Raw genomic sequence first — 27,709 nt, forward strand, 5'->3', positions numbered from 1 at the left:
AGTTAAATTTATGTACACTTAAAAAAACCAAAAACCCTTAATAGTGACAAGTGGGTTAACCTTTAGCCTGCTTTAAAACTCTGTGATAGGAAATTGTCTTCAGAGTATAAATGTTCTAATATGCTACTAAATGCTAATGTTTCTGCCTTGCAAAACTTCCATATAATGTTTGGTAAGAAATTTGCTTTGTCCTTTTGAAATTGTAAAATTTATAGGAAGAATATTTTATAATTCATTGTGCAAGTTGCATAAAGTCCTTTATCCATTTCTCTTTAGAATTCAGAGTTGTCAAAGCTACAGCTGTAACAGTACTCAGACTTACGAAGCTGTCACAAGACCGAAAACTCGAACATCTGTTCTTCAGAAACATCAGCGGCAACTAGTAAAAATTCTACCTTTTTTTTTGTCTTCAAGGAGTTCCACCTGCTTTCTCTGTCTATTCTTTTTTCAGCTATCAAAATGATTTGTGGTACAACAAAATCTGTTACTAGCTTGCTCCTTCCTTCTCTTTTCCACCATGTAAAATGTGTATTTCTACACCTCAGTGAGATTGTACCCTTGTTTTGTGAGAAGTGAGGGGATGACCTGCCCACTCCTATTATAGGGTGCAGGCAGCCACGTCTGTGTTGTCCTACAGCTGCTGCTTCTACTTCTCAAGTCACCATAGGTGAAGTGATAAAGAGTGTGGATAAAAGCTTTCTTGTTCAGTCTGCCTATTGAAAAGGGGAGTGCAGTGGGCAGAAAATACTATTCTAAAATTTCTATGGACCATGGGAAAGTTGCTACAGTAGACAGTGAATTGTATCCAGCTATGTCAAAGAGTAGACCCTTTGAAATTTACAGTCTACTCTGAGGATGTCTTAGCAAATCTTAGTTGATTACATCACGGTGGCAAAAGAATATTCACAGAATGTTTACGTCTTGCAAGGGGGAGTGGGGAAAGTGATTTCTGTCACATACTTTCTGCACATTGGAGCGTAAATAAAATACCTTTTATTTCCAGACCCTATTTTCAGGTAATCCTGCATTATAATGTGCAAGGCATTGGGCTCTGGAAAGTGGCCATTTTATTCCTCACCATGTCAAGGTAACCTGTTAAAAAATGAAGTGTAGGCTTTGAGCAAAAGAGCAAACGATTGATTATGAACTTTTCTTCTGAGGGAATTGCTGGTGCCAGTTCAGATGATGATGGAAGTTCTGTGTGCCAGAAATCATCAAGAAGTAAACTAACTGCTGCAGCCAAGAAAGGAGATGAAAGTAAGTTACTCTACGTGGGGTCTGACCAAGGCAGAATGCAGTGGCACTTTGACTTCCCTTGATCTGGACCCTGTACTTCTGTTGATGCAGCCTGGAATAGCATTAGCTTTTATTGCTACTGCATCATACTGTTCACTCATGTTAAGCATGTGGTCTACTAAAACCTCTAGATTTTTTCGCATATTTCCTATATTTGTGCAGCTGGTTATTCCTGCGTAAGTGTAGAACTTTATATTTGTCCCTATGCCTTCTACATTTGTCCCTATTGAAATTCATTTTGTTCATTTTGGCCTAGTTCTCCAATCTGTTGAGGTAATTTTGAATCCTAATTCTATCTTCTGAGGTATTTGCTACCTCTCCTAATTTTCTGTCATCTGCAAATTTGATGAGCATCCCCTCAATTCTCTCATCAAAGTTATTTAAAAAGATGTTGAACACCACCAGGCCTAGGACAGAACCCTGAGGTACCCCAATTGTCAGTTTTTCCCCAGGATGGCGAGGAATCATTGGGTTAGGCCAGTCAACATCCAAACAGCAACTTGTCATTGTACACTGGAGACTTTTAATAACAGCATGAATGTTTGATATTGAAACTGTTGGACGAGTTTAACTTGATGTTCGCTAATGATACGCTATCCTGAAATGTGTGTTGACAGAATCAAGTCTACAAGAAGAGCTTGGTGAAATGGTGAGCATCGTACAGTCCGAAGGTAGTGTAGACTGCGTTAAAGAGAATCCTCTTTTCAACACCACTTTGAACAGTAAGCCAGCTGTGCAAGATGACAGAGAGATTAAAAAAAAAAGCAAGGACCTATTCTGGACTCAAGATATACACAAGAAAAGTTTCAAGAGAGGGAGAAGAGAATCTGCTCATAAAAAGCAAGCAACGGAAGATAGCAAAGAATTCCTAAAGAATAAGGAGAGCCCATGTTTGCTGGATGCAACCAAGGAAGGCAATGTGGGCAGATTTCTTAATGTAAGTAACAGTGGTATGTGTGTCTGGTTTCAAAGCCGGCTATTGTGTTGCAGAAATCTATTCTGAATGTGAACCACCTCCCTCCCTTGTAAACAGTGCACATCTGGTCCCCAGGCCCCATTTTTGCTTTTGGCATTACTGGCTGCACCATGCCAGTATCTTTTATGGCCTTGGCTTACTGTTTCCCTACAAGGGAGGGAAATTTGTGGCCTCCAGATGTTGTTTGACTGCAGTTCTCATCAGCCCCCGCCAGCAAGACCAGTGGTCAGTGATGATGGGAACTGTAGTCCAGCAAAATGTGGAAGGACAAAAGTTCCCCACCCTTCCCTACATTAACAGCTGAGATCCTCGGTCAGCACCATTGTCAGCTTTCCAGTTTGCCTGTGCATCAACAGGCACATGTCCAATCTCATGCCTGGCATTCCGCCTGCAGTTCACGGAGGTCCTCCTTCATACTGTGTGTGGCTGGGTGTTTCACCCTCAAGGCTTAGCTTGCAAGATAGTATGAAATGCTTGTTTCGCTCAGACATAGGAGGCTTGCTATTCCAACCCTGTCCTGTGCTGGCAGCCCCCTCCATGGAGGCAGAGGTTTGGTCCCTGAGCAATGTTCTTCTCTTTTACTGCCTAGCATCCCAGAGAGAGTGATCCTTTTGCTTTAGCAGTTTGGCATTGAGAAGGGTGCCAGTGTGTCTCCCCTATTTTTAAGCACCCACACTGCTGTTCTAGCAGGATTGCCCTTGGCTGTCAGATCAAGATTCTTCAGGAACACGGGCAGTAAAGCAATACATAGTCATCTCAATATTATTGTCACAAAATCTTACTCATTTAAAAATAGATCCCTGCTCTGCCTCCTGTACTTTTGATGTTAAGTATCTGTTTTGGGATCAAAGGGAAGATCTTGCTGTAAAACAAGAGCACTTTAGAGATTTTTTTTTTCTAAACTAACATTTGCACAAGAAAGTATATTAATAGCAGAACCTGTCATTTTAATTTTCATTGGTTTGTTCCGTTTACAGCACAGCTGCTCCCCTAATCTCTTTGTACAGAGTGTATTTGTAGAGACCCACAACAGAAATTTCCAGTGGGTGGCATTCTTCACAAACAGGTTTGATGTATTTTATTGCTTTCATCTTCATCCCGCTGAAAGAGCAAAAAAATGTTTCCAACAAGGGGGGGGGGGGAGAGTACAAAACCTAGAACCTGTGCTTTGACGTTGATCTTTACAGCCTAGGTTTCAGCACACACTTTGCTGCCATCCAACCAATACTTTATTTTGCTAGAAAAATACTGTGGCAGGAGTTCTTTTTATAAAGACAAAATGTGTGTCTGTGTGAGATTGTCAGTTGCTGCTTAAGCTATAATGGCACATCTCTGCATGCACCACTATGACAGAAGTGGGTGCTTAACTTACGTGACTTCAAGGGGCAAGGAACAGCTCAGTACACTAAACTGATTAATGATTTGTTTCCTTTATCCTGGTTAAGGAAACAAGCCATAATTAAGCCATAATTGGATTTGCACAAGCCTTGTGTACCTGTAGAAATGGAAAAAGAAACCAAGAAACTGCAATTAATTATAGTTTTCCACTGCATGCAAATCAGGAACTATGGTTTAGCTCACAAAGAAGCCAGAATTCAGATACGAACAAACAATCGTAATGGGAAGCTATGGTTAATTGCAGCTTCTTGGTTTGTTTCCCTGCTTAAAGGGGCTGCAAGTACATAACTAAAAATTCTCCCTCCTCAATTACCTGCTGTCTCTTCAGTTGCATGTTGGGAATGTTGGCTTGCTGATAACTATAATTGTTTTGCGTAGCCAATGTTGAAATTATAATCTCCAGTTGCCCAACCCTGCAAAATGAATTGTAGTTTTCACTTGACAGATCTGCAAACTGAGGCTAAAAGATAATGTCCGTACAATTCATGATTTGGCTTTCAGCTCAGGACACAAGAATTTACTTTGTTTTTTTAGTTGAAAGACACTTCACTAGACAGTTTTGTGACCATCTTCTTTAGTTTATTCTTCACTGTTTTCTGTTTTGTGTTGCTGAAAGTTCCCAATTTGAAATTTGGTAGGGTTTGCTCAGCCCCCAAATCTGGAAGATCCCACATGATAAGTTTGCCATCTCTTGGTCATGCTGAGCCAAGACTCAATTGGAAGGTACTTCAAAAGAAAAGGCCCCAATTCCTTTAGGTGTCACTATTCCTCGTTTGGTAATCCAGACCTTTCTTTCCCCCTGCTGTTGCTGTGAGGAGAGTGGGATGTGTGTGTGAGAACTCGTCTCCATCATCTCACTCGACTTACGGCAGCCACAGAGAAAGAGGGCACATAGATTTAATCGTCTCTCATTTTGGTGAGGCTGTTTTATGCATAGAAAAGGTTGTCACAGTGGGCTGGTTTTAGGAAAGGAGAGGAGGCATCATGCCACCAGGTCCCCATTTGTATGGGACCCTCATGGCAAAAGACCTCTCTGCATGATATCAACTTCTTACCTCCCCAAATGGCATGCATTTTGCTCACGAGGTAAAAGTGACTGATCTTATGTAGAGTGCCTTTCCCTCATCACAAAATAATCCCATTGCAATAGGTGAGTGTGAAGTTGTGCTTGTGGGTAGTTTTACACCCTGTTTTAGCTGTTGAGCATAAAAAATCCAGCTGCCTTTGGTTGCTGTTCTATTCACTGTGTGATATGTTTGCATCCTAGGCATGTAAAGGCTGGAACAGAACTCACATGGGATTATGGCTATGAAGCTGGAAGCATGCCTGAAACAGAGACTACTTGTCAGTGTGGTGCTCATAAGTGCAGGAAAAAAATATTATAGAGTTTTTTAGTCTTGTTAGTTGAGGTATTTTCAACGTTTTCCAGACCCAATACCCACTTTGAACCCAAACATATTTTGGGACATACAGTGGTACCTTGGGTTACATACGCTTCAGGTTACAGATACCGCTAACCCAGAAATAGTACCTCGGGTTAAGCACTTTGCTTCAGGATGAGAACAGAAATCATGCTCTGGCGACGCGGTGGCAGCGGGAGGCCCCATTAGCTAAAGTGGTGCTTCAGGTTAAGAACAGTTTCAGGTTAAGAACAGACCTCCAGAACAAATTAAGTACTTAACCCGAGGTACCACTGTAATTTCTTTTACCATATATTTGCACAGTGGTAGTGCTTCTGTTGCAATCCACCTTCGATCAGGCTGTGACTCACTAGAGGGTCCCGACCCACTAGTTGAAGACTAGTGCATTAGCATAACAATTAGCATTTAAGGTACAGAAGGTATTGTGTTACTGTAGGCCAGTTCATATGAACATGTTTATCAGGTGATAATTGCAGTTGTCTCTTGATAGCTGTTTGACAGTTGAACAGGCTCTTGGATGGTGGACTCCCCCTTCACTTTTTAAGCAGAGGTTGGGTGGCTGTCATGGATGCTTTAGTTGAGATTCCTCCATTGCACGGGGTTGGGCCCTTCCAACTGCACTTGTATGATTCTATGGAGCTTTAGCATGCTAGCACAAATAGAGGCATAATAAGCATGCTGCTTGACAACCACTGACACAGCGGTTCATGGGAACTGGCCCAAAACCTCTCTCAGAAAAAGAAATCTGCCTTAATAAAAACAGATTTTGAAGGAGTTGGTCTAATGGGACTTTCATAGAATGAGATAGTTGTATAAAAAAACCTTTCTCCTCTTCACTATCAAACTTAGCTTCAAGTACCTGGTTATTTGTGAGATACTTTCATAACAGGGTTGGGACTCTTTTCAGCTCAATGGATCAGATCAGCTTTGGCCTCACAGGTAGGCAGGATCTAGATACCTATGAACTTAAGATGGACCTGCTTCTATGATCAAGCCACTATTCTGTTAAAAACTCATTTTTGCTATTTGCTCTCTGGAGGTATCATTTGAATCAGATTTTACTACCACACTTAAGACTTCTAAGGATGTATCTGTTTGTTTTCATCTAAAGACAACAACAACATACAACAACACAACATACACAACAACAACATTTTCATCTAAAGACAACAACAACAACAACAACAACAACATACATACAGGTGAACACCAGGTCTAAGGCATGTCTGCAACTGAGTTGGGCCAGGCTTATTCAAGGACAGCCCCATGGAGGATATGCTTTCCACGAAGTCCCGAGCAGCCCCTTGTAAGATTGTGTCAGCATGGATGTTGAAATCCCCTAGGACAACCAAACTAGGTGTCTCCAGGAGAACATCTGCCACGACCTGAAGCAGCTCAGGCAGGGAATCCTTGGTGCAGTGGGGAGGAATCCTGTACTGCCCCTATTGTCCAACTTCCAGAACATGTACTCAGAAAACTGGATCTTCCCAATAGGACGTCTGGTGCAAACTAATGACTTCCTAAAAACCACTGCAACACCTCCCTCCCCACCCATAAGACCTAGGTTGCTGTGCGTAAGAGAAACCTGGTGGACAAGCAGCGGCAAGGACCGGCCCATCTGCTTCATCCAACCAAGTCTCTCTTACACATGCCAGGTCAAGTCCTCCATCCACGATCAAGTCATGGATGACAGCCGTCATGTGAGTCATTGACCTGGCATTGCACAACAGCTCCTTAAGGTCGTGTGGGTCTCCCTTGTTGATTCCAGTATCCTTCTAGTCAGGATCAGACCCGGAGGCAGAGATATCCTTCAAACAACGACTCAACCTGCCTCGGGAATGATGTGGTCTGGTCTTCGCGTAACTCCTCCTCCTGCCTCTGAGATTGGGTGTCCCAGTGCATTTGCCCCTGTTGGCTGGGGCCCACTCCCAGGCAGCATTGACCATCTCCCCTTAAGAACAATTTATAAACAATACAATAACCAAAAAAACCGTGGGGAGGGGGGAAATAAAATTATACCTAAACTAAACCGGAGCTGGATCCTCTTCAAAAGGATTCTGGTTTTTCCAATTGCAAACATCCGCGCTTGTAAACGGCGCATGTTGCATAGTAAAAGTGCGTGGAGGCTGGTTGCCCTTGGCGTTAAGCGGCTCCAAGGGGTCATACACCCGGCGGAGTGGGGCCACCAGATTGGACCAGGCAGGGGTATGGGGCCTTTGGGTTTTTTACCCCGAAAAAAAATACCCTTTTGTACTGCCTTTTTGTCCACTTCACCTCCTTTTCTAAGTCCTTCTAAATTCTTCAATCCCAGCAACATTTTCCTCCTCGCTTTCCTCCTCATCCTCTCTCTTTTGAAGTACGTTAACAAGGTAACACAGGTGATAATTGCAGAAGATTGCAGGTGATACTCTGGCATCTAAAATCATTCACACAAACAGAAAGCTTAAAAGCACAAAAAACATGTACCAGATGCTGGCTTTTCTCAAGGTTAAATGTGATTATAGCATGTTGTTGTTGTTGTTTAGTTGTGTCCGAGTCTTCGTGACCCCATGGACAAAAGCACGCCAGGCACTTCTGTCTTCCACTGCCTCCCGCAGTTTGGTCAACGATTATAGCATATACACACACAAATTGCAGGCAAAGATTAAATCACAAAAGAATGAGATCCTCTCGGAAGGTAGTATACTACTGTGATTATCCTACCTTTGCCTCTAAGATATGCTTGTTTTAAATTCTTTCTGCAGAATATTCACTGCGAAAGGGAGCTTTGTTGGGCTGCACTTGAAAGTTGATTGACTTTTTTCTGACAGTTTCCCCCTATTATTTATCTGCAAGTAATTTTAATCTTGATACACATATTCACGTACTTAATTGACTTAGGACAGTGGTTCAGCTAAAATTAGGGCACTACAGTAGGTTAAGTGCTACCTGCTGTATGGCTGAATTTTCTTATAAGAAAACATCTGATAACAGTTTGAAAGGGTATTCCTATTAAACAGGAGGAATAAGCAACTAATGCTGACTTTCAGATAAGTGACATCAGAACTCAAATAAACAGCAAAGAAAGAGCACACACTGTATTCAGAATGTTTAAGAACCCACAGTAGACACTGACTTGATGACTATGCTGAGTAAGTATAAACTCATTTCTGCATCTGAATGGCATACAGAAGGAGACAGAGTGCAACTCAACTTCTAACACCAACTTTTTGCATATCTAATTAGATTAATTAAGATTCCCGGCCAACGCACCAAGAAATGTAGCCTTATTAGACTTTACCAATTGGTAGGGTGAGTGTTGCTCCCAGAACAGGGAGGAAGGAGTCAAATGACACTGAGGTTTGGTTCAGAGAAAGAGTTTATTCTGCTCTCCAGATAGCAGAAGGCATATATATATCTCTTGAAGTGTCTCAGTTGGAGTTGGAGAAAAGGACTCATAGCTGCTCACCTGGGAACAAAGGCTGCACCCAGAAGTATCGCCAAAGCATAATCCTGCTCCTTAAAGGATCCTGTCAAGAGAAGAAAATAGGCATTTTTGCAGATAATGTGTCCTTAGACATTTGTTCATTGTCATTCACTTTCCCTACTTGGGAACCAGACATTGGTTGGCTCACCCAGCTCTGATGAAAAGGCTAGAGCTGAATGGTATCAGCATGGGGATGGCACTCCAGTCCACAATACCAGACACCCTCAGAGACACATTGAACTTTGAAGGACAACTTCTATGGGGTGAGGCAACAATCCCGTCTTCTGGAACCTGACAGAAGAATTCCAGGGCTTGCAGAATGAATGGCCACCAAGAAACCAAAGAAATGAAGGTGGCTTTGCTCCTGTCCTTCCTCAAAATCGACCACCTAGTATATATAGACACCCTTATTTGTTCAAACAAATCCAAGAGAATATGTGACAGGAAATTTGTTAGGGGTCTGTTGGCCAGGGCCCTCCAAGGAATGCCAAGCAGGCAGTGAAGTCAGGCCTTAATACTAGTGTATGCTGGAAAGTCAGCAGAGAACTGATGTCAACAGTACTCTTGCACATTTCTGTGCTCCATGTGTGTCTGCTATTAGCCAATTCTATGGTTACTCTGTAGGAGTTGCAACCCACTGGCAAATCTAAGCCAATTGGGAATTTACGCAAAGCGCATGTGCTGGGGGTTTTCCAACTCCATTCTTCCCAACTTCTGCCTAAGTGTAGCCGCCTGCAATGTTGACTCCTTGACGCTCCTACTAACTTGGGAATCGCCCTTCTCGGCTGCTGCTCCCATTCTTCTAGGCGCCCCCGCCGGTACTCGCGGCTCGAGGGCCCGCCTGCGGGCGGCTGAAACGGCGACGCAGCGCCCTCTGGCGGGCGCGGCGGAAAGACCCTCCCGCCAAGCCTCGAGGTGGCGGCGGAGTGTTTGCCTCTGGAGAGGGAGGCGGGCTCTGGGCTCCGTGCGCGCGCAGCGGAAACGTCCTCCGCCGGTGACGTCACCCGGGCCTTGCGGAAAAGGCGGTGCGGGAGTCGCCGCCGCCGGGGCCGCTGCAGAAGGGTGAGTGGCGAGGGCGGGACGGGGCCGCGCGCTCCTTTCCTCGGCTGCCCTCGTCGCGCGCCTTGGCTCCCGAGGCCGCGCCTCCCCGGGCGGGAACGCTGCGGGTGCGCGAGGGAGGAGGGCGGCCCCCGGGGGCTGGGAGAGCCGGGCTGCTGTGGCCGAGAGGGCCGCCGCCCGCGCGAAGGGCTGCTCTGCCGGGCGCCGCTGAGGAACAAAGGCGGGGAGCGGGGAGCCCAGGCAAGCCCGGCTGGGGGCGCGGCGCTCAGGGAGCCGCTGCCTGTGGGAAAGAGCCCTGGAGGCGAGGAGCGCCTTCTCCTGCCCCCCTCGCCCTGGGGGCCCTTCTCCCAAGGCACCCTTCTGGGCCAGTCAGAGGCGACCGAGTGCGGGGCCCCCAGGCTGTGCCCGCCTCGCGGAGGATTGGGGTGGTCTCCCTGTCTTACGTGGCCATGGGGTGCCTGCTTCTTAAAAAGCCGACACTGGATCCATCGGTTTCCAATAAGCACCAAGGGGTGGGTGGGGTGGGGTGGAGAGGGTTGTAGCAAAACTAGTTCAAGTGTTCCTGGGTGACCTGGTCATTTGGCTCCCTTTCAGTCTGGATTCAGGCTTGGTTTTGAAACTGAATCATTCCTGGTCACTGATGGATTTGGGGGGGGGTAGGGAGAGAATAACCTTTTTCTCTTGTTACAGATAGGTAGCCGTGTTGTATAGCAATTTTTTTTTTGCTTTTTCTCTTGATCTCAGTGACTTTTGATACCAGTGGTCGTGCTGGATCAGCTGTGTGGGATTTGTATTGGAGGCAGGGTATTCCAGTGGCGCCATTCCTACCTGCACAGTTGAGTTCCCAAGATTGGCATTGAAGGGTTGCTCCTTGACCCCATAGTAAATGTGTTACGGTGTTTTGCAGAGCACCACATTGTCCCCAAAGCTGTTAAAACATGTACAGTATATGCAGCTGTTAAGAGCAGTCATTGGAAATTGTGGAGCATCTTGTGGGGGCTTGTAGAAAGAAAGTTAAAAATGGCCAACTATCCCTCAAACATCTAGCCTTGAATGCTTTGTATCTTATGTCTTCATTATATGAATTAATATCTGAGTGCTTTGATTTTTTTGTTGCAGTTTATTTTGTATCTTGTTTATAAATGAAAAATCAGAAACAAAACACAGTGAGTCTTCCTTCAACATTCCTGAAGGTCTTCATCTGTGGAATGTTCCTTTCTTGCCTACCTTTCCCCCTAAGTCAGATGTATATATTTAAGATCTATTAGTGTATTTATAACTATTTTGAACTGTATTCAGATGCTCAGTGGTTGCAGTTATGATTTTTATTTGTAGTTCTGTTTTTTCTTCTAAAAACTTTAGCATTGCTTTTTAAAATATTAAGTAAATGCCTTTAAATAAAATGTAAAATACATCATGTAGACTGTCTCCTTCATTGGCTAGAATCCATAGTAGCACCTATAAGTAGACTTCTGCTCAGGGAATAATTTCACCAGCAGAAGGGAGAGAGAGATGACGACTGCTGATTTCCTTCCCCCTGCAGTGTCTAGTACCCAGAATCAGCTCTGGAGAGTTGGGAGACATCAGCGAAATCTCTTCCCTTTTGCCAGTGGATCCCTCCACTGGATTAAAGGCCTCTAGTTCCATTACATTTGGGGAGCAAAGTAAGACTTTTAAAGAAGTTCACTGATAACATTGAGGATATTTCAGTTATATGCATCTAGAGTTCAGGGATGGTGTCTGTGTTGTGCTAATCTTTAAAATCCTTTTCTAAGGTGACTTTGCTAAGCTAACTTGGATAATGGCAAAGATGGTAAGAAGACAGTGTGCATTTTGCCCAGATGATGAAGAATGTGCCATTATGTATGTTGCTGAAGGACAGAACCTTGCCGTTCATCAGGATTGTTTGGTGAGGATTAATTCATTTTTCTTTTTACACAAAACCCAAAAAGGGTTCTCTAATTATTGTTACTAATAAATTTCAGCAATAGTTTTTCTCTAATAAGCATATAAACTACAATAACTTCCACAACCATTCCTCCCTATTAAACAATAATTATTTCCATCTTTTTCCACACAAGAGTCTGCCCCTATGATTATATATTAAAATAACAGTTCATACTGTTTTTTTATTATGTATTTGTAAATTCACACCCAGTTCCATATCCTCCCATCCCATTTCCTGTTGTATTTGCCATGGTTTTCCATCCTGATTTTTAAATAAATATCTTCTTAAAGCCAGAAAGTAGCTCACATACCAGATGTAAATTTCCATCGGCAGACAGAGAAACCTCTCTAAGACATAAATTATAACCGTCTCAGAGAGATTGGAGAACAGGAGGCTTTTGCCAACCCTATGCTCATTAGGGCTCTCATGTGGCTTTGGGGCAAGATGTTGATTCCTCTGCTCTTAAGTTGCTCACCCCCATTCAGGTTCCAAGGAGCTTCTCGGTCTCCCAACTTTTAGTAAACAACTTTTCAGAGCATCAGAGGTTAATTCCCTGTCAGAGTGAATTCAATAGCCAAAATGTATGTCTGGCTATCAATCACCATGCAGCCATCTCTGTTGGCAACCTGCCAACAGAAGACATTGAGTCCACGTTGTTCCCTCCCTGGAAGTCTCCCTTCCCAGCTGCATCTGCTGTTCTTAAAGCCATGGATGGCCTAGGTGAGGCTGTTGCTCAGCTGGACTTGATTATTATTATTATTAATTAAATTTGCATACCACTCTTCATCCATAGATCTCGGGGTCTAAGATACATCTGGTATAGGATGTGGAAGGCTCGTCTCTTTTTATAGTGTTAGTAAGGCAGTTTCTATGCCACATTCAATCCTGAATCCCAGCTGAAATGGATCCAGGAAACCAGTTTCATACAAGAGTGCCTGCCTCTAGTCAGATCTGTTGTTGGACTACAACTCCTTGACCACTGCCACTGGTCATGTTGGCTGGAATTGATGGAAGTTGGTACTCCAAAACATTTTGAGGGCATAAGGCTGGGGAAGGCTGTTGCATACCAATGCATTCTCTTTCTATGGTTCTCTTTCTATAGAATACTACCTGTGGGACAAATGACAAAATAGCAGAGGAGCTTAGTTGTAATATAAAGATTGGTCTCATAGTTAAACTAGATGGCATAACTAAATTACCAGCTCTGTTGCCACTTCAATAGTAATTTTAACTGCTTTAAAATTCTGTAGATATTTAGTGACAATTTCTGTCACAATTGCACCTATTATTATTGTTGTTGTTGTTATTAATAATATCCTGCCCATCTGGCTGGGCTTCCCCTAGTCACTTTGGGCGGCTTCTAACACTTATAAAAACCAAGTATAATGGGGGATGACCACCTCCCCTGTCTTTGCTCCTTTGCTTACTACCGGTTCCTGCATTGTCAGTGATTGGACTAGCTGACCTTTGGGTCCCTTCCAACTTTGGAATTCTATGATTCCACCATTGCTCTTTAACTGAGGAGGCTCTTGAAAAATGTCACTCTTGTTCTGTGGCATGCGTGCCTGTTTGTGTGTGCATGTAGAGTTCACCTTTTGTTCTATTTATCACCTAGTAACACAAAGAGGGCCCTTGGGGTCACCAGATGTTGCCAGTGGAGACTGGCAAGTGTTGGGAAATAAGCTGTGCAGATGGGGAACCAAATAATGCAATTGCAACTTGGTACTGCTTTCTAATATTTGGCTACTTCATTGTAGCAATGACTGTCTTCAAGCGTACTATATACCGTATTTTTCGCACCATAGGACGCACTTTTTCCCCTCCAAAAATGAAGGGGAAATGTGTGTGCGTCCTATGGTGCGAATGCAGGCTTTCGCTGAAGCCTGGAGAGCGAGAGGCATCGGTGCACACCGACCCCTCTCGCTCTCCAGGCTTTAGGAAGCTATCCGCAAGCCTTGCAAGCCCGGCGGGAGTTCCCGCGGGCTCACAAGGCTTGCGGGCAGCAGCCTGCAGCCCCGGCAAGTGTCCGCAAGCCTTGCGTGCTGGCGGGAGGTCCCGCCGAGCGCGTGAGGCTTGGGGCGGCAGCCTGTCACCCGAAGCACGGGGAGCCCCCCCGAGGGCTTTCCGTGCTTCGGGCGAGTGTCTGCAAGCCTTGCGCGCCCGGCGGGAGGTCCCGACGGGCGCGCGAGGCTTGGGGCGGCAGCCTGTCGCCCGAAGCACGGGGAGGCCTCCGGACGGCTCTCCGTGCTTGGGGCGACAGGCTGCAAGCCTTGCGCGCCCGGTGGGAGGTCCCGACAGGCGCGCGAGGCTTGGGGCGGCAGCCTGTCGCCCGAAGCACGGGGAGGCCTCCGGAGGGCTCTCCGTGCTTGGGGCGACAGGCTGCAAGCCTTGCGCGCCCGGCGGGAGGTCCCGACGGGCGCGCGAGGCTTGGGGCGGCAGCCTGTCACCCGAAGCTTCGGGCGAGTGTCTGCAAGCCTTGCGCGCCCGGCGGGAGGTCCCGACGGGCGCGCGAGGCTTGGGGCGGCAGCCTGTCACCCGAAGCACGGGGAGCCCCCCGAGGGCTCTCCGTGCTTCGGGCGAGTGTCTGCAAGCCTTGCGCGCCCGGCGGGAGGTCCCGACGGGCGCGCGAGGCTTGGGGCGGCAGCCTGTCGCCTGAAGCACGGGGAGGCCTCCGCAGGGCTCTCCGTGCTTCGGGCGAGTGTCTGCAAGCCTTGCGCGCCCGGCAGGAGGTCCCGACGGGCGCGCGAGGCTTGGGGCGGCAGCCTGTCACCCGAAGCACGGGGAGGCCTCCGGAGGGCTCTCCGTGCTTGGGGCGACAGGCTGCAAGCCTTGCGCGCCCGGCGGGAGGTCCCGACGGGCGCGCGAGGCTTGGGGCGGCAGCCTGTCGCCCGAAGCACGGGGAGGCCTCCGCAGGGCTCTCCGTGTTTCGGGCGAGTGTCTGCAAGCCTTGCGCGCCCGGCAGGAGGTCCCGCCGGGCGCGCAAGACTTGGGGCGGCAGCCTGCACCCCGAAGCATGCGGAGCCCTCCGGAGGGCGCCCCGTGCTTCGGGCAGGTGTGCGCAAGGCTTGGGGCGGCAGCCGCGGCTGGGGGGGGGGAATAAATTTTTTTTATTCATTTCCCCCCCCCCAAAAAAAAAACGAGGTGCGTCCTATGGGCCGGTGCGCCCTATAGAACGAAAAATACGGTATACTGTCAGGGAAGAGTTAGAAGTTTTCAGTTTCTCAGAGGGAGAAAGCATTCCCCAAGGGGGGAAGGAGAGCAGTGAATCTAATAGAAGGGAGCAAGAGGAACAACAGGGAGGGACCGGCTGTTCCCAGGAAAGGCAAGGGTTCAGTTCTAGCTCAGATTGGGAGGAGGGGAGATACAAGCCAGCTCTAGCCAGGAGGTTAGAAAAAAGAGCGGGAAAGCGAAGGGAAAGGCGCCTTCGCCATTTTGAGGGTGGCTGGTCATGGAGAAGCAGAGCTCAGAAGGTATCTGAAAGAAGTGACTCTGAGGAATAATAGTTAAGAACCGTTTATAAGAATGTTTTGTTAATACACAATAAAAAGTTATAAAAGAACAAGAAGTGTTTGTGTGGTGATCTGAAGAGGACAACGACCAGGCCTGACATATACTATGGTTCTTTCCTACCTACATTGCATGGTAGAGGGAGGTGAGATGAAGAGAAAGCTTCCTTTGTGAGCTGGGTTGACTATCTTATCCTATTTCAGTGCATCCCTTATTCAGTTTAGATACAGGGTTCTTGAACAGCGCCCTGTCTTCTAGGAGACTGGAACAGCAAGGGGTGGTATGCTCAACCTGGAAAAGTAGTAGTTAAAATAAAATCCAAGTATATACATTATTTTGAATAGTTCTTAATTGCAGATAAGTTGCAGATAACCATGCAAAAGAAACTAACATTGTGCAAATCTATGAGAGAACACTTAAATCAAATCTCTTCCCAACTGTTGCTGCTGTTCCTTATTGCTTCTTTGTAGTATCTCCTGGTTTGATTTTTACTTCCTTTTAATTTATGTTTTTATTTTTAGCTATATTCCTCTGGATTTGTGGAATCTGAAGAACATAACCCTGAGAATCTCGATATAAGGTTTGATGTGGCTTCAGTAACGAGTGAAATAAAAAGAGGAAAGAGGCTGGTGAGACACCAACCTTTTACATTTTTATGTGTATAAAAGCAGACTATGCAGAGTTAGTTCAGAATTATTTCTTTTGATGCTAAGGTCAGAGTTATTTAGTTAAGAGGCATATACTGGCAAGTATTCTGAGAAATAGCGCTGGCTAGCCAGATGCAGCTTTGTCACGCTGGCCACGTGACCCGGAAGTGTCTCTGGACAGCGCTGGCCCCCGGCCTCTTGAGTGAGATGGGCGCACAACCCCAGAGTCTGTCAAGACTGGCCCGTACGGGCAGGGGTACCTTTACCTTTACTTATTCTGAGAAAAGAACACTTAAACACAGGGGTCAGCAAACTTTTTCAGCTGAGGGCCAGTCCACTATCCCTCAGACCTTGTGGGCGGCCGGATTATATTTTGGGGGGGGAAATGAACAAACTCCTATGCCCCACAAATAACCCAGAGATGCATTTTAAATAAAAGGACACATTCTACTCATGTAAATACATGCTGATTCCCAGATTGTTCTCGGGCTGGATTTAGAAGGCGATTGGGCCAGATCCAGCCCCCGGGCCTTAGTTTACTTACCCATACTTTAACATAATGCTCCTCAAAAAAACCAACCCTGCCATTGTAATAGCAATGAAAGACTTGCTTTGTTTGGCAATCACTCTTCCTCAACAGATTTCTCCAAAATGAAGGGAGAAGCAGTAGTCTTGGCTAAATGTCTGGCTTTTCCCCTCAAAGCATCCCTTGTGCACTCTTAAGAACTGTACATAAAATGCCATCAAAGGGATAAAAAATGTTAGCACCAATTTGAAGTCTGAATTCTTACCATCATCAGATATACATCCTATTGTATATAAGGTAACTGTAGTCTTGATTGCAAATTACATTACCCAGTGCTTTTCTACTAGAAATGTAATAGCTGCTGGCACCTGTCTGTCTCGAAGTGACCTTCCCGGGGCACATGCCTGGGCAGTGTATCTGAAGGTCCTGGGCTGCTCAGACAACAAATCCCCTGTGCCTCTCAATCTCGTTGATGGGGTCCAAAGGAAAACAGAGGCAAACAAGGCACCATCCAACTGTCTTGGGGACTACACTCCAGATTTGTGTAGGGTTTACTATTCCTTAGATTTTTCTTCTCCCGAAGGTATCCTACAAGGGCAGCAGAAGGCTCCTTCTACTTGATGGGCTCCCTTCCCAGGTTGATGAGCCCCATCTGCCCCTCACTTCCTTCAACAGCACATGCAGAAAACCGCCTTCTTAACCATTGGACCCACTCTTGGTCTTGTCCGCTCAATCGGTTGGAGCCTCTCTTTGCATGCAAAGAAAGTCCTTAATCCACTAAAGGTTTGAGACCCATTGGCTCCATACACCTGGTTTAGCCACCCAGTCAAAGCCATTTCCCGGGCTGGGGCTGCTGTCACATGCTGACAGCTTCTGAGAGGTGAGAGCTGAGGGCACGGTGAGGACCAGAGGTGGACAAACTACCTCAGAAGGAGCAGGATGTGTCCCCCCACCAGAGGTACTACCCCACTCATAGCACCCCACAAATGGAGTATATGGGATGTTATCAATAGACAATTTAATAATTCATTCATTGAAATAATTGTATGGAGATACCATGAAGGCTGTGACCACATATTTTTAAATTAAAGAATATAAATGCAAAGAAGTGTGGGGTAGAGGCCCAGGCTAGCCAAACCATTAGCTTGACAGAAGCAAAGCATTTCTCGTAACCAAATAATTTAAAAAATGTTTCTCTAGTTAAAATTGCAATAGCGAGTTAGTAATGATTGGAGAAAGTTACACTGCAATTTTAACCCCTGTTCCTGGCTGTAAGTCGCATTGAATTCAGGTAGGACTTACTTATGAGTAGCCATGCCAAAGACTGTGGTTTAAAAATTTTGGTTCACTGAAAGCTAAGATTGCTAACATCAGAACCAACCTGATATGGTACAGTTTGTTTAGACTCAAAAATCCATTTTTTGCAGATATGCAATTTCTGTCGCAAGAAAGGAGCCACTGTGGGCTGTGAGATAAAAAACTGTCGCAGAAGTTACCATTATTTCTGTGCTTTGTGTGATGATGCTGCAATAGAAACGGATGAAATTCAAGGCATTTACCGGTATTTAACAAATTCTTTTCTAAAATTTGTTGCATTTTGAGAATTTTCTTCCATTTATCTTTTACTTTGACACCATTATTGGGGTGGTTGGGTGGTACTGTCTTTGCCTGTTGGTGGCACCCGTCTGTCTGGGGAGACAATGCAGGAGTGTTCCTTTGCGGGTGAAGTCAAATTGCTGGAAGATCACAGCACCTGCTGTGGCACCTAATGGCCAGATAATAGACCAGGGGCTGACAAGGTTTACCTCGCCTGGGCCGGTTCACTCCAGCGGAGATCCCTACGTGGGCCGGATCGCATTCACACTTGATTTCTGGCATCTGCGCAGACACGATTTCCAGCGTTGGTGTCCGCACAGATGCGATTTCCAGCACCGCAGAAGTAAGTCCCCGTGCGCCGGTTTAGCGCAGCACGTGGGGACTCACTGAGCAGGCGGCTCAGTTCAGAGACGGCTTTTGGGCTGGTTAAACGACCCCCGTGGGCCACTTGTGGCCCATGGGCCTTAGGTTGCCGACCCCTGTAATAGACTACTCAGTCAGTCCCTCTGCTGGCTGAAGGCTTCCATAAGTGAAAGGTTTTTCAAAATTCCCCTTTTGTCCTGCACTCCCATCCACTGCTCCAAAGCACCCCTTAAACCTCTCGAGCAGGTTTGGGGAGACCCAGCAGAGTTGCAGAAATAAGGGGAAGGTAGGAAAATTGGCCCTCTTTCTTTTCACAGAAGCTTCCTCTGCAGTCCAAAAACCTTTCATTAGTGAAAAACACCACCCAATATCTGAAACTAAACAATCCTGAGAACCAGCAAAATAAACTTTTTTATCCCCCAGAATTGGATGTGGGGGATATTCATGATATGCCCCCTTTTATAAGTTGCTCACCTTGGCTGTCAAATCCACCTACAAGGTGGCAGAATTGAGCACTTGCCTTGCCGTGGCAAAGGGGCTTGAATAACTCAGAGAAGCTATGAATTATGCCATGCAGGGCACCCAAGATGGACAGGTCATAGTGGAGAGTTTTAACCAAACGTGAACCACCTGGAGCAGGAACCGGCAAGCCACTCCAGTAACCCTGCCAAGAAAACTCCATGGACAAAGACAACAGGCATATAAAAGTTATGACGCTGGAAGATGAGCCCCTCAGGTCGGAAGGTGTCCAACATGCTACTGAGGAAGAGCGGAGGACAAGTACAAGTAGATTCAGAGCTGATGAAGCGGCTGGGCCAAAGTTGAAAGGTAGCTCAGTTGCGGATATGCCTGGAAGCGAAAGGAAAGTCCAATGCTGTAAAGAAAAATTTTGCATAGGAACCTGGAATGTAAGAACCATGAACCTGGGTAAGTTGGATGTGGTCAAAAATGAGATCGCAAGACTAAATATTAACATCCTGGGCATCAGTGAACTAAAATGGATGGGAAGGGGCGAATTCAGTTTGGATGACCATCATATCTACCACTGTGGGCAAGAATCCCGTAAAAGAAATGGAGTGGCCCTCATAGTCAACAAAAGAGTGGCGAAAGCTGTACTGGGATGCAATCTCAAAAATGATGTCATGATCTCAGTACAAATCCAAGGCAGACCTTTTAACATCACAGTAATCCAAGTTTATGCACCAACCACTGGTGCTGAAGAAACTGAAATTGACCAGTTCTATGAAGACTTAGAACACCTTATAGAAATGACACCAAAGAAGGATGTTCTTCTTATTATAGGGGATTGGAACGCTAAAGTAGCGAATCAAGAGATAAAAGGAACAACTGGCAAGTTTGGCCTTGGAGTTCAAAACAAAGCAGGGCAAAGGCTAATAGAGTTCTGCCAAGAGAACAAGCTGGTCATCACAAACACTCTTTTCCAACAACACAAGAGACGACTCTACACATGGACATCACCAGATGGGCAGCATCGAAATCAAATTGATTATATTCTCTGCAGCCAAAGATGGAGAAGCTCTATACAGCCAGCAAAAACAAGACCTGGAGCTGACTGTGCCTCAGATCATCAGCTTCTTATAGCAAAATTCAAGTTTAAACTGAAGAAAGTAGGAAAAACCACTGGGCCGGTAAGATACCATCTAAATCAAATCCCTTATGAATACACAGTGGAAGTGAGGAACAGGTTTATGGATTTAGATTTGCTGGACAGAGTGCCTGAAGAACTATGGATGGAGGCTTGCAACATTATTATTTTTTTGTAATAATTTTTATTGATTTTCAACACAAATAAACAATTTTATCCAAGTTTCCACAAATTATCTCTTTTTGGACTTCCTTCAGCTTCTCTGACAATCATCCATCTTTACCTCTTAATTACGCATTTCTTCTATTTAGTATTGCCATCAGTCTTCCCTCCCACTTCTATTTCTTTTAACACTACGTCTTAACTTTCACAGTGCTTCTTAAAACCCCACTAGCGTTGTTTGCACATCACATATATTTTTCAGATATTCCACAAATTTCCCCCCGTCCTCGATGAACTTTTGGTTTCTAAGATACCTGATTTTTCCAGTTAGCTTGTCCAATTCTGCATAATCTGTCAATTTCAATCTCCATTCTTCTATCGTCGGTATTTCCTCTTGTTTCCATTTCTGGGCCAATAGAATTCTTGCTGCTGTAACTGCATATTGGAAGAGTTTACAGTCATTTCTTCTTATCTCCTTTCCTGTGATCCCTAAAAGAAAAGCCTCTGGTTTCTTTACAAATGTGTATTTTAACATCTTTTTCAACTCATTATATATCGTCTCCCAGAAACTTTTCACTTTCTTACAATCCCACCACATATGATAAAACATTCCTTCTTTTTCTTTACATTTCCAACGTCTTAAACATTTTTGCTAATTTTACCGGTGTGATGTACCATCTATAAAACATTTTCATAACATTTTCCTTCAACGCCGTACATGCAGTAAATTTTAGATTTTCTTTCCACAATTTTTCCCAATCATCAAATTGAATATTATAACCAAAATCTTTGGCCCATTCTATCATTACCGATTTAACCTCTTCATCTTTCATATACCATTCCAACAATATCTTATACATTTTTGATAAAATTTTACAATCATTATTTATTATGTCTGTTTGAAACTTTGAATCTTTTTCTACATATCCACTTTCTTTTATATCTTTTTTAAACATTTCATTGACCTGAAAGTAATGCAACCAATCGTAAACATACTCTTTAACTTGTTCATATGGTTTTACCGTATTTTTCGTTCTATAGGGCGCACCGGCCCATAGGACGCACCTCGTTTTTTGGGGGGGGGGGAATGAATAAAAAAAATTTATTCCCCCCCCCAGCCGCGGCTGCCGCCCCAAGCCTTGCGCACACCTGCCCGAAGCACGGGGTGCCCTCCGGAGGGCTCCGCATGCTTCGGGGTGCAGGCTGCCGCCCCAAGTCTTGCGCGCCCGGCGGGAGCTCCCGCCGGGCGCGCAAGGCTTGCAGACACTCGCCCGAAGCACGGAGAGCCCTCGGGGGGCTCCCCGTGCTTCGGGTGACAGGCTGCCGCCCCAAGCCTCGCGCGCCCGTCGGGACCTCCCGCCGGGCGCGCAAGGCTTGCAGCCTGTCGCCCCAAGCACGGAGAGCCCTCCGGAGGCCTCCCCGTGCTTCGGGCGACAGGCTGCCGCCCCAAGCCTCGCGCGCCCGTCGGGACCTCCCGCCGGGCGCGCAAGGCTTGCAGACACTCGCCCGAAGCACGGAGAGCCCTCGGGGGGCTCCCCGTGCTTCGGGTGACAGGCTGCCGCCCCAAGCCTCACGCGCTCGGCGGGACCTCCCGCCGGCACGCAAGGCTTGCGGACACTTGCCGGGGCTGCAGGCTGCTGCCCGCAAGCCTTGTGAGCCCGCGGGAACTCCCGCCGGGCTTGCAAGGCTTGCGGATAGCTTCCTAAAGCCTGGAGAGCGAGAGGGGTCGGTGTGCACCGATGCCTCTCGCTCTCCAGGCTTCAGCGAAAGCCTGCATTCGCACCATAGGACGCACACACATTTCCCCTTCATTTTTGGAGGGGAAAAAGTGCGTCCTATGGTGCGAAAAATACGGTAGTTTCCATTTTCCTCCTTCTTTAATTACTATTTCACCGTATGTAATCCATTTGCCTCTCATATTAATTTTCTTTACACTCATAACCTCTAACGGAGATAACCAGTGTGGAACTCTTGGTTCTAATAGGTTTTTGTACCTATCCCATATCTCTATTAACGGACTCCGGAAAATGTGGTTCTCAAAGCCTTTATGGATTTTCTTCTTCCCACACCATAGATACGCGTGCCATCCAAATCTGTTATCAAAACCTTCCAAATAATAATAATAATAATAATAATAATAATAATAATAATCTAATAAGGAGGCTTGCAACATTATACAGGAGGCAGCAACAAAAACCATCCCAATGAAAAGGAAATGCAAGAAAGCAAAGTAGCTGTCCAACGAGGCCTTACAAATAGCGGGGGATAGAAGGCAAGCAAAATGCGAGGGAGATAGTGAAAGACAGAGGAAATTGAATGCAGATTTCCAAAAAATAGCAAGGAGAGACAAGAAGGCCTTCTTAAACGAGTAATGCAAAGAAATAGAGGAAAACAACAGAATGGGAATAACCAGAGATCTGTTCAAGAAAATTGGAGCTATGAAAGGAACATTTCATACAAAGATTACCATAATAAAGGACAAAAGTGGTAAGGACCTAACAGAAGCAGAAGACATGAAGAAGGGGTGGCAAGAATACACAGAGGAATTATACCAGAAAGATATGGATGGCTCGTACACCCCAGGTAGTGTAGTTGCTGAGCTTGAGCCAGACATCCTGGAGAGTGAAGTCAAATGGGCCTTAGAAAGCACTGCAAATAACAAGGCCAGTGGAAGTGATGGTATTCCAGCTGAACTACTTAAAATTTTAAAAGATGGTGCTGTTAAGGTGCTACACTCAATATGCCAGCAAGTTTGGAAAACTCAGCAGTGGCCAGAGGATTGGAGAAGTCTACATCCCAATCCCAAAGAAGGGCAGTGCCAAAGAATGCTCCAACTACCGCACAATTGCACTCATTTCACACGCTAGCAAGGTTATACTTAAAATTCTACAAGGAAGGCTCAAGCAGTATGTGGACCGAGAACTCCCAGAAGTGCAAGCTGGATTTAGAAGAGGCAGAGGAACCAGAGACCAAATTGCAAACATGCGCTGTAGAGTTCCAGAAAGACATCTACTTCTGCTTCATTGACTATGCAAAAGCCTTTGACTGTGTCGACCACAGCAAACTATGGCAAGTTCTTAAAGAAATGGGAGTGCCTGATAACCTCATCTGTCTCCTGAGAAATCTCTATGTGGGACAAGAAGCTACAGTTAGAACTGGATATGGAACAACTGATTGGTTCAAAATTGGGAAAGGAGTCAACAAGGCTGTATATTGTCTCCCTGCTTATTTAACTTATATGCAGAATTTATCATGCGAAAGGCTAGGCTGGATGAATCCCTAGCCGGAATTAAGATTGCCGGAAGAAATATCAACAACCTCAGATATGTGGATGACACAACTTTGATGGCAGAAAGTGAGGAGGAATTAAAGAACCTTTTAATGAGGGTGAAAGAGGAGAGCGCAAAATATGGTTTGAAGCTCAACATCAAAAAAACGAAGATCATGGCCACTGGTCCCATCACCTCCTGGCAAATAGAAGGGGAAGAAATGGAGGCAGGGAGAGATTTTACTTTCTTGGGCTCCATGATCACTGCAGATGGTGACAACAGTCACGAAATTAAAAGACACCTGCTTCTTGGGAGAAAAGCAATGACAAAGCTAGACAGCATCTTAAAAAGTAGAGACATCACCTTGCCAACAAAGGTCCGTATAGTTAAAGCTATGGTTTTCCCAGTAGTGATGCATGGAAGTGAGAGCTGGACCATAAAGAAGGCTGATCGCCGAAGAATTGATGCTTTTGAATTATGGTGCTGGAGGATACTCTTGAGAGTCCCATGGACTGCAAGAAGATTAAACATATCCATTCTGAAGGAAATCAGCCCTGAGTGCTCACTGGAAGGACAGATCCTGAAGCTGAGACTCCAGTACTTTGGCCACCTCATGAGAAGACTCCCTGGAAAAGACCCTGATGTTGGGAAACATGGAGGGCACAAGGAGAAGGGGACGACAGAGGACGAGATGGTTGGACAGTGTTCTCGAAGCTACCAGCATGAGATTGACCAAACTGCGGGAGGCAGTGGAATACAGGAGTGCCTGGTGTGCTCTGGTCCATGGGGTCACGAAGAGTCGGACACGACTAAATGACAACAACAACAACATGAACTCGGAGATATTGAAGAGTCAACAAAAGCGCTTCATTTAGGTTGCCATCCTATACCTGCTTACGTCTCAGTAGGCATTAAAAGTCTTGTGTTGGATTTCGTGGGAAATATGCTGAATAAATTCTAAGCAGGGAGTGCCAGGGAAAAACCCAAGCTATTCATTTTAAATAATTTTGATTAGCTGGCTTGATAGACAGAGATGTGAGGCTTTGTAACTTGAAGGGCAGGAACTTTTGTCATGAGAACGTGGAGGCTCTTGTGAATAGTCATAAGAATTCAGATATTGGGATTTCCTCTGTTGTTTTGGAGTCACTGGGACACTGGCATGATGGAGGGACCAGAGGCAATTGAGCTACCAGGGAACAGCTGTTTTCAAGTGGTAACCAAGTTATTTCTTTTCACCTTCTAAATTGTGAAGAATTTCTTGTCTGGCAGAATTGAAATTTATAGCTAGAGAGAGCTAATTTGAATGGAATTTTACAGACCTGACTAGTTTTACTTTCTACAATAGTTTGTTTTTGTTTTATTTAAAGCATCCCAGAATGGCTTACAAGCGTACAAGGTAAAAGACACAACACAGAAAGGAGAAGGGATTGAGAGAGAGGAGGAAAAAAGTACCTAGCTACTAGTGCTTGATTACAGAGTTCTTCCTGTGTCCAGACGGAATGGCAATGGCTCAAAGAGGAGGAGCCAGAGGTTGCTTGGGCCTCAACTGAGCAGATGGAGCTGGATTCTCAGCAGAACTGACAGCCTGACCAGCCGACTTAATTTTCATAATTTATTTTTTCATTGCCTAGCAAAAAGTAGTTTAAAAACTTGCTCAGTTCTTAGAATTAATTTTGATATTACCTGCCAGCAAATTGAAGTTTCCCCTGAAATTGCCTTGGAGACAGGTTAATTAGACACCTGCATTTGTTTCCCACCTCAGAGTCATCTAAAACTTAGTGTGACATCAGCGTAGACAACTGGGAGAGAACACCAAGATCCCCTGAGCCAGAAGAACCTAGTCTCTCCTTCGCACCCCCACCATCAATTTATTAAATTTATTTGCACTAAGAAAGTCCCTGGAGTCCATTCTGCTTGCCTGCTGTGCTGCCCAAACTGCTGTAAACAACACAGCCAGCAAGCATCACTATATATGGGGAGGGGAATTAAAGTTCCATAGAAAAGCATTCAGTGGAGCCCCTCCTTTTGCTTTCTTTTTTTCTTGAAAGCTAACATAGCCAACCAGGGCACCTTAGTTAACCTAGAATGGGGCAGGGCTGATCAGGGCCCGCTACCAGTCGAGTTATGCCATCTGGAGTGAACAGAAAGTGGAAAGGAAATGATGCATTCACTCCCTTTTGATCATGTTTTAACCACAGTTAGTCACCCCCATCCAAGCTGCTCTTCCTCTGTCCTGCTTCTTCCCCCTTCCTTCCTTCCTTCCTCCTCCCCCTCCTCTTTTCAACTGTTATTTCTCCCATTCCAGTCCTCCTCTCTGCTTTTGTTTTTTATCTTTAACATCTTGAAGGTCTTCGTACCTGCTTCCAAGAATCCTTTGTTCATCACAGCCAATCAGGAAGTTTGAGGGGCTTTTGCCTATCTGCTTGGCTTAACACAGGCACACACAAAGTGAGATGGGCTTGGGAAGGGAGGCTCTTCTGCTGTCTCAGCACAGGCTTGTGAACCTTCGTTGAGCGAGTAAAAGGACTTCAGTGTATGGGACCAAGAGTTGCAAATGCTTCACATTCTCCCTCTTTTCTTTAAAAAACAAGGATAATTGAAATGCACAGCCATCAGAGCGTCATGACCTTAAAATAAAATAGTAACGTATATCTTTAGTCATAGTTTTACCTGAAATGTAATACTGAGGAAGTAATGTTTTAACAAAAACAAACCAGGCTGCTGTTGCAAAGAAATTACCCAGTTGAGTCTGATAAATGCAGCAAGCTCAGGAGATAGAGTGAGCACACGGAGGTAGGAAGAGGGTCCATGAGATGTTAAAATAGTTTTTAAACTTAAAAGTAGCAGTGTGAGGCTCTGGTTTTAATCATCAGAGCAATAGTGATTGGTGGGAAGATGTTGAAATTTTCCCTTATGATATTTCCCCCTTTTCCCTTTCTGCCTTTGGGAATTGTTGCTCTGTGTAGCCTGCCTTCAGCCTTCTGTGTGCAACAGTGCAAGGGAAGGAGAAGGCAAGGGCACAAGTGAAAATCCTTGCCTTGACAGGACCTTGACTTAGTGTTGCTTTGGATATAACTCAGAAGCTTTTGGACCCGGTCTCCTCGCCAAGGAGAACTTACATACTTCAATAGTAAGGAATTTTATTTTCTCTGGAAAAAAAATGAATAGATGGCAGAATAATTTGTCACTATTTCATTGGTAAACACTGATCACTCTACATAGCTTGCCTGACACTCATGATTCTTTCTTGCAAAAATAGTACATCAAACCCTTTCTTGAATAGGCACTTGGTGTTGTCTTAGTGCTCCTTTCAGATAAGTATCAGTGGTACCATTCTTCCAGAACTGAACTCTTCACTGTGTCTTACTACATTTATGTACATTTTAATAGAAATGAATGCATTTGTTTATATATTAATTCAATTTCTTTTCTCTCGTTATTTCTCCAATGTATTAGAGTGTTCTGTCCAAACCATGACCCAGTCAAGAAGACAAGCTTTTATGGTTAGTTTTTTTCCTCATCAGACTCTTCTCCATGCTTCAAATAGTCATTTTTAGCAGATGCATTAATGGAATATTTGTTTATACATTCCCCACTATTGAAACCCTTGACAAAAAGTGTGTCAAGAGTGCTTTTATAAAACACTGAAAACCAATGTATTTTTTTTCTCCTACCCATATGAACAAGAGAACTACAAAATACTCACTATACAATTTACCATAGCAGGGGTTTTTTTTGTCAGAGGTTGGTCTGGTTCAGCAGTGATTTCTCCAGTTCAAGTTCCATGTGGAAGAGTTTTTCCAGTGGTTGTTGCTCATCACTGGACCCAATAAATGTTGTTTTCCTGATTTTGTCTCTCTGCAGCTCTTCAGAAAACCAAAGCCACCCTCCCTTCTGCCCTCCACACCAACTAGTGCCTTGTAGATAATTCCCTGCTCACGTAGGTTGGCATCACGCATCAGCTGACATTATTCCTGATTATTCAGAAAATGGCCAGATTCCAATTCATAGAAAATTACAAATTTTCTCATAAGACCCACACAAATTGCCCACAAAGCAGCCTGATACTGTCTCTCTGCTCATTGCACCTGCAACATACATGCAGCTGCTCAGAGACTCTGAACTTCACATTTTGTGCAGGACGGAGGGACAGTTGAGTTGCTGCTTATCTAGCTTTCTTTAAATTGTTGTTTACAGTTTAAAGTAAATGTTGGTTCTTTCAAATGGTGGTATTTTCCTATCCACCAAATTGTACTACACACCAAAATACTTTTGTTCGTTCTTGTTTCTGTTCCTGCCAATTCCAAGACACTTTTCAGAGAGTACTTCCACCACCAACTCATTCTGATTTGACCCATGTTTTCCTTTTTCTTGTTTCTTGATAAAATTGTGCTGGGAGGAGCTTTTAGTACTTGCCTCATGACTGAAATGAGAGAGAGACTCAGGTTGTGGACATGGTGTGTTCTGTG

At 45.1% G+C, this 27,709-nt stretch overlaps 1 protein-coding gene across 1 annotated transcript in view; it reads left to right on the forward strand.

Annotated features, from left to right (window-relative positions):
• Positions 1–27,709, forward strand: part of SETDB2 (SET domain bifurcated histone lysine methyltransferase 2) — a 56,231-nt gene that overhangs the window by 17,193 nt on the left and 11,329 nt on the right. The window contains exons 9-19 of the mRNA XM_053382351.1: positions 277–382; positions 1,161–1,257; positions 1,914–2,233; positions 3,250–3,338; positions 4,938–5,047; positions 9,426–9,619; positions 11,160–11,280; positions 11,392–11,525; positions 15,593–15,700; positions 17,672–17,805; positions 26,697–26,743. Coding sequence (XP_053238326.1) covers positions 277–382; positions 1,161–1,257; positions 1,914–2,233; positions 3,250–3,338; positions 4,938–5,047; positions 9,426–9,619; positions 11,160–11,280; positions 11,392–11,525; positions 15,593–15,700; positions 17,672–17,805; positions 26,697–26,743 — 1,460 coding nt within the window. The remainder of the gene's footprint in view (positions 1–276; positions 383–1,160; positions 1,258–1,913; positions 2,234–3,249; positions 3,339–4,937; positions 5,048–9,425; positions 9,620–11,159; positions 11,281–11,391; positions 11,526–15,592; positions 15,701–17,671; positions 17,806–26,696; positions 26,744–27,709) is intronic.

Source organism: Podarcis raffonei, chromosome 3 (genome assembly GCF_027172205.1).
Source record: "Podarcis raffonei isolate rPodRaf1 chromosome 3, rPodRaf1.pri, whole genome shotgun sequence".
In the NCBI taxonomy this organism is placed as follows: Eukaryota; Metazoa; Chordata; class Lepidosauria; order Squamata; family Lacertidae; genus Podarcis; species Podarcis raffonei.